We start from the raw sequence: 14094 nt of genomic DNA on the forward strand, positions 1-14094 counted from the left end.
AAGACGGGATGGGAGTATCTTCATAATTCAACTAAATCCACAACTCAATTGGGAATACGTCTCTTGCATACTACTCTCCTCGAGTCTTGGAGGAGAGCCTAGCAATTATGACTTTTGCGGCCGGGCAGCGGCATCTCTACAACGTAGGATGAAGATTTGTTGCATTCTAGCGGAAACTTTGGGGTATGGAATATATGCAGGAATTAGAAAATCAGTAGCATTCTATCACTGAGAGACAAGGCATTTTGTTCCGTCTCAAGTCGTCGCATTTGATTTTCAGGAGTGATTATACCTAAACCAGTCTAGCCCCATCCTCAACCTTCCTCCCAGGTTCACCGTAGCTCGAGCATCTCAACCACCCTCAAAGCCATGGCTCAGGACCTCCCGCCATCCGGCGGCTACGAGCCCGTACAGTACAAGGTCAGCCTACCGCTTATACCCATTGCCAACTGACGCCAGGAAAAACAAGCTGACCGAATGTCCCATCCAACAGCGCAACCTCCCCGCGCGCGGTTTCCGCCCTTCCTACTACCTCTTCGCGATGGGCCTCATCTGCACCTACGGACTCTACAAAACCGGCAAGGGAATCAGAGAGCAAAAGTACGTCGTCGTCATCTCCTCCGACCCTTTCCACCCAGCGTCGGCAGTCGACGAGGGCGTACGGAGACGGGATTTGGGGCTTGGGCTTTCCGTCTTCCCCCCTGTGCGGGGATAGCAGGAAGGATCGGAAGGGGCATTCGGCGTCAATGGGGTTTACAGCGGGCTGACTCGTTGGTCCCGGTACAGTGAACTCGCTCGGGAGAAGATGTGGGCACGCATACACCTGATACCCATGCTTCAAGCGGAGGAGGACCGGGATCTGGTGCGGCGGACGTGGGCTGACAAGGCGAGGGAGAAGGAGCTGATGGGTGGGGAGTCGAAGGTCTATCATTCGGACAGGTGAGCTTTGCTTGTCCTTTCCGTGGGTGTGAAGGCGGAGGGGGAGAGCTAGGAGTGTGCTTGGCTCCAATCATGAGAGCCGGGGGTGACCGGGCTTTGAGCATGGGATTCGCTGACACCTTTGGCCTACAGATTCGTTCGCCCTACGTATACAATCACGCCCAAGAACGTTACGAAGTAGAACAATCACTGTGGAGAGGATCGATGGAGTCATGGCGTCCACCCATGTACTATTTGTACATAATTTTGAAACCACCACCTGATCGAAAATTGTGGGTATCGCTTAAATTGGCACAATGCACGCTGCGTGACGTGAGAAGTTCCCGCCGCCAGGCTATTGCGCAGCGCAGTAAACGCCACTTCCTTGTGTCCCATTATCCAAACATAGCAGCAACTCCTCCTAGATCTGGGCTCAGTTCCCTTTTATCGCTCGCTTGGACGTCGACCGTCATGTATTTCTCTTGTAAAGCCGATCTCAATTTCTTTGCATCAGGCTTTGGAAGCTTGCCCTGTTCGTGGATGGCAATGCCTCTGAAGCCTTCTAGGAGGTCTAGAATGATGGCTCTTTGCTGTCGAGTATTCTGCTGTGCCCTGAAGAGATGGCGTGTGGCACGATCTAGCTTCTCAGGGGCCATCTCAGGCAAGGAGAGAAGGATCTCTTTCGGCCTTTCTGTGCGTGGTGTGTAGGAGATGAGGATGCTTGCAATCAGCTGAGCGAAGTCCTTCTGCAGCTCCACAAAGTAGGGGTCATGCAACGACGTAATGCATGCTTTGAGGACTTCCGTGGAGATGAATTCTCGTACATCTGGTTCAACAGGGCCATCGCCAGCAAACTCAGGAACTATCGAACGCAGGACTTTGGCGATGAGAGAGCATGCTCGGGTGTCACGCATACGCAACGCATGGGTGCAGAATAGTATGACGGGCTTCAGTATTTCTGGGGTCCGCAGTATGAACGATCTTGGTGTGTTTGCACTTGGACCTGCTGCATCGCCATCGACCTTATCGGGTACTTCTGGAGCAGCTGGGGGGTCTATTGATCGTGGATTATTATCAAGGTAATCAAAGGACGTGCCGCGACTTACTCGGTCTTGCTGGCTCGAGAAGCCCGACTACCAACATCACCGAAGCCATTGTCAATTGCCGCAGTATACTTTCATCTTTCATCTCGCTCGTCAAGTCATCATCCTCTGAGGCTGCTTTGCTTCTCTCTTCGATCCTTTCCCACTCCAAGCTTGCTTTGCGATCGAGTTGCTCAAATAGTGCCGACAGAATTGGGGGAAGAAAGTGACTTCGATATTTCTCCGGACAGTTGTCGATGATCGGCCGAATTGTATCGACCAGGATAGCCATTTGATGTGGGGACAATGCGCATGCATCAGCGAACAGAGCCTGAGCTAGTGGACCCGGCAGCTCTGCGAAGCTGTAAAAGTGCTCTCCAAGGAGGCTCATATAATTCAGTAGCCTGTATCCTGTTTCGCGGACCGTCCTTACAGTAGCTCTGATGGACGAGGCAAATCCCTCCAGAGTTGTCTTGGTATCTCCAACGCTGGCGTAAAACTCATCTCGGCTGCCTTGGGAGATGCCAACTTGCCAAAAACGGTCTGTGAGGATCCTGCGAACAACATCCTGCATCTCGGGGGGCAGAGCAGGCCAGTTGGACGGATCGTGGAAGGCTTGCGATTGACTACCGAGGTCAGTGATTGGCACGTCTCTTTCATTATACGATGCCTCCTCACCTGATGAATTTGAGTAGATTGGGCAGAATCAGGGGAATATTCTTATGCCACAGACGGCATGCCATGTCGTAGGGCTGTGATCCTTGCTCCAGTCTTTCCACGCTGATGTTCATTACGGTTTTTGTGGCTCGTAGTGGAAGAGCCTACAGAATGTTAGCCACAAGCATCAATGCTGGTAAAGTGTAGGATACAAACTGACATCGAGTGCATTCTGCATTTGTGTTTGAAGGGCCTTGCCCTGGTCGTCGAGTGGATGCTCTGACCAGTTTCGCAGTTTATTCACCGCTCGAGAACATAGATATTGCTGGAGGTTTTCGAGTCCGAGTAGTCTGCTAAAATTCTCGAAAGACGACAAGGAGTTGCTCAGGGTTCTGTCTTGCCACTGGTCGATCATTGGCTGGAGGAACTGATCCAGTCGTTCTTCGCGCGGCCTCACGTCCACACTGGTCGCACGATGCCTTAACGATTCAGCTTTCCAATTCCGGTTACACGCTACTAGCAACTCACATGATGATGAAGAGCACTGAGGAGTAGCGGGCGCGTGTCTGCTCATCTGAAGCCACTGACTGACTGACTGACATAACCTTCCTCTCCACTTCGTCGAATATGATCTAGAGACGTAAGCACATTTCAAAGCGTTCTGAAGGTTTTACTTACAACAAGATAGTCAGGGAATCGCATAGCAAGCCTCTGCAATTGGTGAAGGGAGACAGCTTGGAGATCCTTGACGGCATCCGTATATGCCAGGCAGGCAGGATGCGCAGAACACCTTGTGTCTAGAATGTAGTCGAAGATCTTCAATGCAAACTGTGCATTACGTTTCAATGGTCCTATAGCAAATCCTACTGCAAGTTGAATCACTCGCTGTTTGATCATAGGGTCCTTCACTATGTGAGTTTGGAATTCTTCGTAGGACATGCCTGGCGTACCTCAAACATCAGACCTAATAGCCTATCGCACCACACTTGGAGATTTGAAGTCATGACCTCATGCTCATGCTCCTATTCATACGTCAAATTCTGACAGCTAGCACCAAGGATCGACTTACTGTTTGAGGATTACCCGAAGCGGTCAGCCATTTCAAGCAGCCCTTCAGCGCAGCCTCGATAACCGTGAATTGGGCATCGATCCGCAAGTAAGGGACAGATGTCTTCGTGTAGTTTGAAGCTATACAGTATGTGAATAGCATTCATGAACAATTCTGATTGCTTCCATACCTTGGAAGGGCGGCTCTCCGTCATATACGTGATCCAGGACCTTATCGGCTTGTCCAAGAATATGATATAATGCGTCTATGGGTTGTTTCTGAACGACGAGCTCAACAATCTGATTGCAAAACCTAGCATAATTACCAAGAAAAGCATGTCTTTCGGGCATTGTGTCAACGTCTTCGTTAAGGAAGACTATGCTTGGATTGCTTGAGTCCACTGGTAAGTCTTCGAATCGTACAAGGCGTTGGCTGCATGTTTCGAGCAAATCACTAACAAGAGCCATGATCGCAGGAGAGTTACCAATTTTGTCGGAACTAAGCAGCTTCACCCATAGATGTAGAGCCGGAATTGAGACATGGAGACTTTGATTCTTCATGACGTTGAGCAAAATGTCGAAAAAGCCTCCCCAGTTACTCCCTTCTGGTACGAATGAAGGGCTTTCTTCCAGTAGTCTGCCAATATTGAATACCATCTGCCTTATAATTAGCAAATGAAAAGAGCCTTGGTGAGTGGCATATGCCTCAGAGAACCTCTTAAGAAGGAGGTATTTGGCTTCATCGATGTCATTCGGATCAACGATCAACCACTCGTAAAGCTGCTTTAGCAAGTAGATAGTCTCGTCTTGGAACATTGGGCCTACTAGGTCCCTAAAATCATTTTCAGAGAACCTCGAACGGTTATACAGAGAGTATAAAGAGTCGACAGCGGCCTGGGCTTCTCAGTCAATGTCATAGTTACCAGGCGCCAACTCGGCAGACTTGCTCACCAGCTGGAGAGGGACGTTTGAGGCTGCCAAACAAGCACAGATCCTATTTAAAGCATGGGTTGTGACCAAAGACCGGGGGATGATCCAGCTAATGACAGACTTGAAGGTAGAGAGAATTTTCACACCGCAAGCACGTCGGTTCTCATCAATCTTAGCGTCTCTGATGCACCACTCAAGCAAATCTGCCATGCGAGATAGCCATCCATCTGCACCATATCTCATACTAGCAGCGGTCTCTCGAATTGGAAAGTCCTCCGTCAGCACATTAGCTGGAGTAAAGATTTCTACACAGGCTCTGTTGAGATCACTGCCCCGTAGAGCTGCTGTGGTGTCGTCGTCCCCAAAGACTTCCTCCGACAGAGTCTCCAGAATAATGAGTACCAAAGCCTTCTGCACCATTGAGCCATCCCACAGCTGAAATAGGAGTTCGTCCATGTCCAGCCAGTCCAGACCCCAGCTTCTCTTGGCTATCTCCACCCATATCTCGGCAACCTTGTTGGTAATGTACGGTGGATCGGAATCGGCTGTACTGTGTGATAGGGTCACCACCCAGTCTCGCAGGGCCTGACTCTGCCCCGGCGTATACCCTGGCCATCTGTGACGTACACCGTATTCGATCAAGGATAAGCCATAATGACGGACAATAGCTGGCTGGTCTTTTGCTGAGGCAAGCGCAAAGCCATGATATGGGGCCTGTTCATCAGATCTGATCTCTTCAAGATACCGGGATGCATCTTGGCGGTGGGCATTGGACGATCTGGGCTCGTGTATGATTTCCAAGGCTCGTAATATCTGCGTATGTATCTCAGGCTTGCCCTCTCCCGCATGGCCGTTTACGCTCGCATTGTCGTTCATCTTGGAATCTCGAAGCCTTCAGGGTTGTCATGGAGCGCATGTGTAGAAGAGAGGCCAACGCGGAAAGAGGTTTGTGCTGTGAATACGAGTAAGAGTCATTGAGGCCGGTAACTCTGGTGTTAGAAGAGTACTGCTATCTGGGTCAAGAGTGTAACATGTTGAAGAGAAGCATTTTGAAGAGTTGAATAACACTTTCTTTCCTGTGTTATTGAATATTCAGTAAGTGGAACCAATCAACTAAGCGTCTTGAGATCTAAAGTAAGTAACCAGTGGTCACGACTCACGAGAGGAAGGTTCTCAGGCCCCGGTATCAGGCGTTTATTGGGCGCCTATTACCCCCCCAAGCTACGACGCACGAGGCACCCCTGCCGCCTAGCCTACTTTACTTAGCTCCGACCTAAACCAATACCTTAAGGGGCACGAGGGGTCATCCGAATGCCCCGCACGATCCATCATGGCACCAACGCTAAAAGTAACCCTTCCGAGTTTGTAGACATGCAGCAGAGAAACTACATTGAAAAGAGTATATACTTGAGCCAAGGCTCTGTTCTCCTCATGGTCGTACGGACATACTCTTACATACTCTTATACACAAGTTTGTCCCAGCTTGTTTAGCTGCTCTAGGTAATCCCGTGGTATCAACCCATGTCTGCCAGCTATGCCTAAGAACTCCGTCTAAATGCGCAACCAAGATTAGGCTGATCGTCCAAGTCTTCCCTTCGCTCGGATCACTGGCTTCGTCCTATTCCTCATAGATCTTCACCTTCTCCGAGTACTCTCGGACGTTCGAAACATAGTTGTCCTCGATCTGATCGCCTTTGCCGCCTGCAATCCTTAATATCAAATCGTTTAGTGAGGACCGACCCAGGATATCGACGTGGTCGCCTATGGATGTCAGCAATGCGAGAACATGGCGAATCAACGTCCTTGTTTCATAGGATCATCGGATCATGTATGATAGGATCATCCGATCATCGGATCATGGGGTATTGAAAAACGGTGGAGGTAATCGCACCATCCGATAAAATCAAAGGACAGGGTCAGATTCACCAGTGTTTGGCCCACCTCTGGGTGAAAATCGATCAGGCTCATGCGGCATCTCATAAACCTTTATCTTCACGCCGGCTGGATTAAATCTCTTGAGATGCCATCCTTTAGCACACATATCTAGCACATTTTCCGAGTCAGCAATACCATTCGTAAATAAAGACCTGGTATTAAGACAGGTTTGAGGAGTAAACAAGGTGTCAAAAGGGTAATTAATCCCTCCAACATGCCTCGCGACTCAAAGAGCAGTCTCGAACAGGGACACATAAATCTGAAAAGTGCCTTACAGCCGTTACTCAGCAGCGGCACCGTACCGTCACCTTCTCCTGGAATAACGCCATGATCGACAGCCCCCATCGTTAGAGATGTATCCATCGTGACATTCAGACTACTGTTAGGGTCTTGGTCTTCCCTATAGAAATAGCTACGCTCTGTGGATTTCCCGACGCCATAGAAGCAGAATATCTTCAGGTTCGGCGCGAGCGGAAGACGGGTTTCTAAGGGGTTCATCCACTTGCGGTGGTCCTTCTCATTGTCTTCAACTTCGGCGCTAGTATGTGCCACTCCATGAGAGTAATGATCGAGAATTTGGTCTTTGTACCAAGTATCACTGTGTTCGCTGCATTAAGACTTCGGAGTCAGTATTGCCTTTGAGGAGATAGATACCGAGTCACGAAACATATCTACAGAATAGACACTCCACAGACATGTTTCAAGACCCAAGACTTTGTTCAAAGGAGGAAGCATGGCCTCTGGAAAAACGTACAGGAGATATGATATACTCTCCTCCACAGTGAGATTGCTGGGTGACTGTGTCGAGTTGCTCTCTTTAAAATTAATGAACGTCCCAAAGCTGACTGTCTGATCAGGCTGATCATCAGGTGCCCAAGTTTTATTGCCCCACACCGCATTGCCACCTTTGGGTAGCATACTTGAAACGCCAGGCATGGACCTAAAGATCTCGCAGCGCTCATCCTTGCCGAGGAACTTCTCCAGACCATAAACAGCGAAGGCGTTGAGTTGCGCCGTGTCCTTCATTTCACCGGAGAGGACCGCCGGAAGGCCTTTAAGAGCGCCAAGCATGGAACCACTGACGTTGATCCAAGAGTCCACGTACTTATCGACCCAACCTGGCCCACCGTGCCCTGAAGCCTCAACCCAATGATAAAAGTAGAAGAGGACCTGAGAACCCACTGGATGATTTCGGAGTCAGCATTACTCTTTCAAGAAGATTGCTGAATCGCGAGATTGACTCTTGAGACATGTCTGACGACTCATAAGACGGCGTGGTTGGGGGAAATTGCCTCGGAAAGTATAACATACTGCTATGGGAAATGAGTACAACTTTTTCGTCTGATGTTAGCACTGCCGTTTCTATGTGAGACCTCAAGCGGGTGAAGTAATGATCACGATTCTCTAGATTGGCACAAGACAGTCGCCAATCGTAAGCAGCTGTGAATGCATTCGTTCTAGGCTGTGTGAGTATTGCCTGCGCACATCGTTCAGGATGTACTTACGGATCGTATCCCAAAGTCGCCAAGTTCTCCAAAATCTTACCCCAAATCCAATACCCAGTGATGAAGCTGCATGGCTGTCAGTGCTCCAGCTCTTCGACCCCATTCGAACAGACCCTCACAAATCTGCAGCATCTATGTGACTTCGGGGTCAGCAGGTCTCTTTTGTGATCACATCTGAGTCTTGTAACAGGTTCCAGGAGTAATCTATTCCTGCCGCAAGTCTTGCGATTCAAAATGCAATACACATTAGGAAGAAACGGCTCGGAAAACATAACGCACCGAACCCTTGCGCAGCCCTAAGCTTCACTCCCGGGGGATCGAGTCCAGTGAGCTTGTCCAGCATGATGTGCCTCTTCCAGCTCGCTTTATCCAACACCAGAGCCTTCATCATGCTCCAGCTGCCCCATAACCTTTTCCGGAAATACTGTATCGATTCTTTTTCTGTGCCCCAACTTTCTAGTCCAGTCGATATGACGCCCGGTATCATAATGACTGGATGCAAAGCCCGGACGCCTTGCGATTGTAGATGTAGGCCGACGGAGAAGGAATCGTAATTGACGGTCTCGCGCTCATGTCGCTGTGAGCATGAGCTGTAGATTAGCTTCAGCTTGTGCCCTTCTCCAAAGACCTTGCAAGCGAGGCATGACGTACTGTTATGTCTTTCGCATCCTTTAAAATGCCCGCCGGTATGACATCGAGCAAAGATTCCATATTAAAATCTACCAGACCCTCGAGGTTGATAACATCATGCTGATTGGCAAAAAGTGCAGCAACGACTAGACCAAAGAGGCCCCCCAAACCAAAGATAGAAAATTGCCATCGCTTGCCTCTCTTCCCTTTGAGCTCTTTGAGACGTGAATGTGATACCAAGGTCACGGGTTCGCCCTTCGCTGGTGATGGCTCGCACGAAGGCTCTGTGGAGGAAGAGGTGTCACCCAAGAAGCGACGCCTCAAGGTCGACATCCTGTCTTAGATAAGCCACGTTGAAGCTCAAGGAAACTGCTTGGTGAATGGACCGAGGAGAAGTAGAGAATTGGAGAGATAGCTCGTACATAATAGCTTCGCGACGGAAATTCCCGGCACGTTCCGGTGTTGCTGTCTACGCCTCGTAGGGCTGACCATGTCAACGGCTTTGACATGCTCCGGACATCCTCAACATACTGGAAAGTAGAGAGGCTTCAGACACACGCATTGATTGATATCGAAAAATGAGCAAAGCTACCCTGGATGCGCCTGCAGAGCTTCGTTATGTCCAGTATCATAGCAGCAAAGAAAAGACATATCTTTCCGCCATACGGCAAATCATATCAGATGATCTCTCCGAGCCTTACAGCATCTACGTTTACCGGTACTTCCTCTACCAATGGGGCGATCTGTGTTTTATGGTAAGCGGGATTTTCAAAGGTCGTATGCAGTATTTGATCCAAAGGATAGGCTTTGGATGAGGATGAAAGTCTGATCGGCGTTGTTATCTCCAAGCTGGAACCTCATAGAGGTGGACCCATGAGAGGCTATATTGCCATGCTCGCCGTTAGAGAGGGTTATCGAGGGAAGGGGATTGCCACGCAATTGGTTCGAAAAACCCTCGACGTCATGATCGAACGGGACGCCGATGAGGTATTGCAGTCCCAGACCTGATGCTAATTGATGCTGAGAATCACGCAGATCGCACTCGAGACTGAGGTCACCAATACTGCCGCAATGAAGCTGTATGAACGCTTGGGGTTTTTGAGGAGCAAGCGACTGCATCGATACTATCTGAACGGTAATTCTGCCTTCAGATTCATGCTCTTGATCAAGGAAAAATCGGCCGCATATGAATACGAGGACGAAGCACAGCCCCAGTTGCCCATCCGGCCACCGTCGACATGAACAGGGTATCTCTAGATATACATGATCATTCCTTGACTCTGACTCCAGACGCCCATGCCGATCGGACGCATGAAACACGTAGAGGAAAACGCTTATCAAGCAGCAGCTTGAACGAATTGAAAGCCGCCGCTGACGGTTTTCTGGATCTCCTCGTTCTTGTGCTGAAGTAGTGACAAGGCATACGCGACATCGTTCCATTGTCGCTCACTCTCGCAGCGGGCCAATCTCGCAGCCAGTTTGTCGGCTAATTGTTTCGCATGCTTGTCCTGTGAACGGGTTAATTGGAAGTGGTATAAATGTGACGTTGCATAGGCTTACCTTCTCGATAAACGAGGATAAGAATTTAATAATCCTCTTCAGAGCATCCTCCTCTAGATCCCTCTCTGCACTTAGCAATGAGAACATGTCTATGAAGTGATTGTACACCGCGTTATCTTTTGTTGCGAGCTCGGTGAAGAACATCCGTGAAAGATCCGCGATGCGCTTGTCCGAATCTTCTAGGCACTTCGCCATCTCGCCCAGCTGACCCTTGACCTTGACTTGACCTGCTAGGATGAGGAAGGTCAAGGTCATTAGACAAGTTCGCTTGACCGAAGCATCGCTGTCATTAAGTCGCCTGTAGAGGAAGTCCGTGTTCTCGTCAATGAGATGATTGAAACAGACTGCCATGTCTCCCAATGCGATGACAACGTTACTTCTAGTGACGGGATTCTGCGATTTTTCGAGTATGGTGATGAGTAAAGGTAAGTTCTTTTCGCAATATTCGGACGAGACACACATCAGCTTAGCCATACAGAGAGTTGCGGCAGCTTGGAGATCCTCATCCTGGTAGGCCGTGTTGTTCGAACAGATCTCTGTTACCATGGCCCCAAAGTTCGATAAAAGCGAGTTTTCTCCGTACAAAAGCTCTCGCTCACGGATGTGCGTCATGGCTTCTGTGAAATCATCTTCGGTAGTACCGCCAATCAGGTCCAGCTCATCTTGGTCGACTCCTGCCGACTTGACCGGAGAAGCATTGGCTGTTTTCGACTTTTCTTTCTCCGCCTTTCTCCGCTTGAAGTCCAGCTCGCAAAGCTCCAGGTGGACGATTTGCTTGATCGCGATATGACCAACGATGAAGAGCAGTTGAGATAGAGCTAGAGATGCTTTCTGCTTCCTTTCAGGCTCTTCGGGCGGCGGAGAGGGCAGCCCGCTTTGACCCTCAATTCCCTCCATCGGCTCTGAAGCTGGCTGTACTACATTTCGAGGCTCGAATATGTGTCTAGTCTTTCTACGAAGTATATCCGAGCAGAGTGTATCGGGATGCTTTGACAGCATGTATATAGCGCCGATGGCTTGCTCGGCAACACCGAACCTAACCCCACTATGAGCGCTCAAATAACAAGGATTGGGGATTTGTATTGTACGCACCATTCTTTGCTATCAGAGACGATTTCGGTCATAGCGGCTAATTTAGTAAGAATGGCATGATCATTGGGAAGCTTTGATGCTGCGGTTGAATCTTCCTTGCCTTGACGTTTTGTCGGATTCATACGTCGAAGAGCGAGACAGGTATACTTTGCAAGCGCCAGGTCGGCTCGTCCCAAAGGTCCCAGACCAATACGAAGCATGGCTCCCATCTCTTTGACGACAATATCGGGGTCTGCAGTAGCTAGCATTCCTAGTACTATGATCGCTCCACGCCTTTGATTTTTAGAGATTTCTTGCTTTTGGACTCCGTACACCTGCCACAGCTTGGCCACTACCAAATCCGAAACGTGGTCGGCCTTGACCATAGTGTTCAGAAGCTGTTCGAGAGACGTCAGCTCTGCTGGAGTAGCACCGAACGTCAAGCTGATCATGTTTCGCGCAACATAGTTCGCCGCGTCGTTCTCGCTGAACGAACCTGGAGCGCTGAAGAAGAGACCTCGGTAGCAGTCGATGAGATGTGTCTGGACCCCCTTTCCCTCGTCACTGTTGCCTTTTGTCCATATTAAGCGCAGCATTCTGCGTATGCCCGTCCTCGCCGCTTCAATTTTGTAGGCGTCCACAACAACGAAGAAATCCATTGCTTCTATTACTTCGCTTTTGTTCTTCGAAGATAGAAGTTGGCAGACCACGGGAGTACCAGCATGCAATACTTCGATGAAGCGGATGGCTTCAATGTAATACTTCCGCGTCAACTGAAGCTTTGTCATAAGTTCAGATGTTGCTGCATCATCTTGAGCTTTTTTTAGTGCTGCCACCTGCTGTTTTTCGCTCATCGGGGCGGCCTCCTTTGTAGGGCTCTCCGTTGTTGTCGCATCGTCCAACAGAGCACTGTCAACGGTTGCTTCTGCCTGGAGACTTTTCTCGCCAAGACCAGGCGAATCAGCCGGAGGTTTTGATGCGTCGAGCTGATGCTCCACGGCTTGCAGTCGGTCATCCCATTCTTTGTATGATAGCTGTCCACCATGCATGACGCTAAATGGGTGAGTCGACACAAGCTTGCCAAGCAATTTGATGGCATTTCTTCGAACGTTGCTACTCTTATCTTCAAGACTTCGAGCGGCAAGCTCTGCCGCTGCTTGACGGCGTTTGGGAAATTTCTGCTCCAAGTCACACAGCTTCATGTAGACTTGAATATTTCTGCAACGGCAATAGGGATTCGTGTCCAGGAATCGCTCTTCTAGAATGTCAAAGAAGCCATTGATTTGTGTTTTAGAGTTCTCATTTCGCTCTTCTTGCTTGCTGAGGTCCGCTATTAGATTTCCGCATACCTCGATAACAGCGCATCGAAGCGTGTAAGCCTGATGGTATCAATATAGTAGGTCCACTGGAAAAACAAGGCAAACCAACTTACCTCGCTGTCCAGTTGCTTGACAAGCAATGTCATTTGCTTAATGACAAGGCGAGGAGCGAGTTCCGAGAGCTTGACTATAAACGTCGAGACAGATTTGGGGCCTCTTGTGTCATTGTTGTTGAACTCTTTATTGCTCAGGTCCCTACAATGACTTGTCAATGTCGTACATAGAAGCAATACATCTGGACCAAAGCTACCTTAGGACCTCGTCTGTCAATTGTGGGTAATCGTATTGCTCTGAGAGTATGTGAAGAAATTCCGCCATTGGTTCGGCAAGATGCTCGAAGTAGGAAAGGTTTTGGATAATTGAAGTTTGCGCTCCTGCCATTCATCAGTAACAATGGCCATTTTCACTCTCGGCTGGGTAGTACCAAAAGCATGTCCATGATGCTTAACTGCAATGCAGAGCACTTTGAAGGCATGCATTCGCAAAGCACTGTTCTTAATCCGTTGCTCGCTCTCAAGGATTAAGTAGACGGGCCTTGTGAAAAGGCCAACGAAAGTGTCTCGTTCAGAGGTCGTCACAAATACTTTCCCGAGCTTCAGCTTCAAGACCTTGCACATCGTATCCAAAGCAACCTGTAATTGTGCTGAGGAATCCCAAGTGCCATCTTTTGTTGTCCCTTTTGACTTTGCACCCTTCCCAGCTCCTCGACCCTTTGCAGGTGCACCGCTTGATTTTTCTGCGGCCTTCACTTCCACAACGGATACTGACCACTGCAACAGAAATGCATACATTTCTAACAAACGTTTCTGATGTCGAAAGGCATCTTGCTCGTCGGTCTCGAGCTCAACGTGTACGGCGTCGGCCTCCGACGAAAGGCCCGAAATTAAGAGATCGAAGATTTTGCTCAGGGAGTGAGTGGGCAGCAGGGAAGCTGATCTGGAAAGTTTGAAAAGTTCAGAGTCTGGTTCACTATGGAAGTTGCGTTGAGAGGCAAGAAAATTGGGGGCACACTTGAGTAAAAATTGTAAGGAATCGAATGTGGAGATTCTGGTCAGGGCGTCCGGATTCTCTGCGATTGAGTCCACGATCGGATTAAGCACTCCATTTACTAAAGAGTTGGTGAGCGACTCTGGATCGTTCTCGCAGTCCAATAGCGCTCCATCGGCCTCGGGGGTTGCTACTGAAGCGGGGTCACTGAGATAGTACTTGAGCGCATCGTTGATGTCAAAATCCATTTCGTCCCCCATAGTAAAACAATACGTAAGATCCCTCTAAGACGAAGGTCTGTTCGGTGTATTCTTTCATCATGAATGAAGTTGTAGTTCGTTAGTGCACGGACCATGTTTATTTACTTTTAGACGCGTACCGCGCCTGCCCCAC

General features: G+C 49.2%; 6 protein-coding genes across 6 annotated transcripts; 2 read left to right on the forward strand and 4 right to left on the reverse strand.

Annotated features, from left to right (window-relative positions):
- Positions 1 to 369: 369 nt before the first annotated feature.
- Positions 370 to 1120, forward strand: HO173_000977 (uncharacterized protein; the record flags this gene model as incomplete). The annotated part of the gene is made up of 4 exons (XM_037302924.1): positions 370 to 420; positions 494 to 600; positions 787 to 939; positions 1072 to 1120. The coding sequence occupies 4 exons, from the start codon at positions 370 to 372 to the stop codon at positions 1118 to 1120; spliced, it is 360 nt and encodes a 119-aa protein (XP_037170431.1).
- Positions 1121 to 1313: 193 nt separating this feature from the next.
- Positions 1314 to 4520, reverse strand: HO173_000978 (uncharacterized protein; the record flags this gene model as incomplete). Its single annotated transcript, XM_037302925.1, has 9 exons — positions 1314 to 1972; positions 2025 to 2626; positions 2679 to 2821; positions 2878 to 3136; positions 3186 to 3289; positions 3336 to 3560; positions 3608 to 3679; positions 3727 to 3845; positions 3896 to 4520. 9 exons carry the CDS (start codon positions 4518 to 4520, stop codon positions 1314 to 1316), a joined length of 2808 nt encoding a protein of 935 aa, XP_037170432.1.
- Positions 4521 to 4607: 87 nt separating this feature from the next.
- Positions 4608 to 5510, reverse strand: HO173_000979 (uncharacterized protein; the record flags this gene model as incomplete). Its single annotated transcript, XM_037302926.1, has 1 exon — positions 4608 to 5510. One exon carries the CDS (start codon positions 5508 to 5510, stop codon positions 4608 to 4610), a length of 903 nt encoding a protein of 300 aa, XP_037170433.1.
- Positions 5511 to 6252: 742 nt separating this feature from the next.
- HO173_000980 (uncharacterized protein) lies at positions 6253 to 9037 on the reverse strand (the record flags this gene model as incomplete). The annotated part of the gene is made up of 9 exons (XM_037302927.1): positions 6253 to 6395; positions 6561 to 6677; positions 6845 to 7176; positions 7324 to 7750; positions 7881 to 8026; positions 8075 to 8140; positions 8194 to 8206; positions 8354 to 8651; positions 8726 to 9037. 9 exons carry the CDS (start codon positions 9035 to 9037, stop codon positions 6253 to 6255), a joined length of 1854 nt encoding a protein of 617 aa, XP_037170434.1.
- Positions 9038 to 9282: 245 nt separating this feature from the next.
- HO173_000981 (uncharacterized protein) lies at positions 9283 to 9946 on the forward strand (the record flags this gene model as incomplete). The annotated part of the gene is made up of 3 exons (XM_037302928.1): positions 9283 to 9459; positions 9509 to 9691; positions 9740 to 9946. 3 exons carry the CDS (start codon positions 9283 to 9285, stop codon positions 9944 to 9946), a joined length of 567 nt encoding a protein of 188 aa, XP_037170435.1.
- Positions 9947 to 10041: 95 nt separating this feature from the next.
- Positions 10042 to 13961, reverse strand: HO173_000982 (uncharacterized protein; the record flags this gene model as incomplete). Its single annotated transcript, XM_037302929.1, has 6 exons — positions 10042 to 10212; positions 10265 to 11300; positions 11357 to 12714; positions 12768 to 12909; positions 12965 to 13088; positions 13139 to 13961. The coding sequence occupies 6 exons, from the start codon at positions 13959 to 13961 to the stop codon at positions 10042 to 10044; spliced, it is 3654 nt and encodes a 1217-aa protein (XP_037170436.1).
- Between the last annotated feature and the right edge of the window lie 133 nt (positions 13962 to 14094).

Source organism: Letharia columbiana (genome assembly GCF_014066305.1).
Source record: "Letharia columbiana isolate WasteWater2 chromosome Unknown Sc0000001_s0, whole genome shotgun sequence".
Lineage (NCBI taxonomy): Eukaryota > Fungi > Ascomycota > Lecanoromycetes > Lecanorales > Parmeliaceae > Letharia > Letharia columbiana.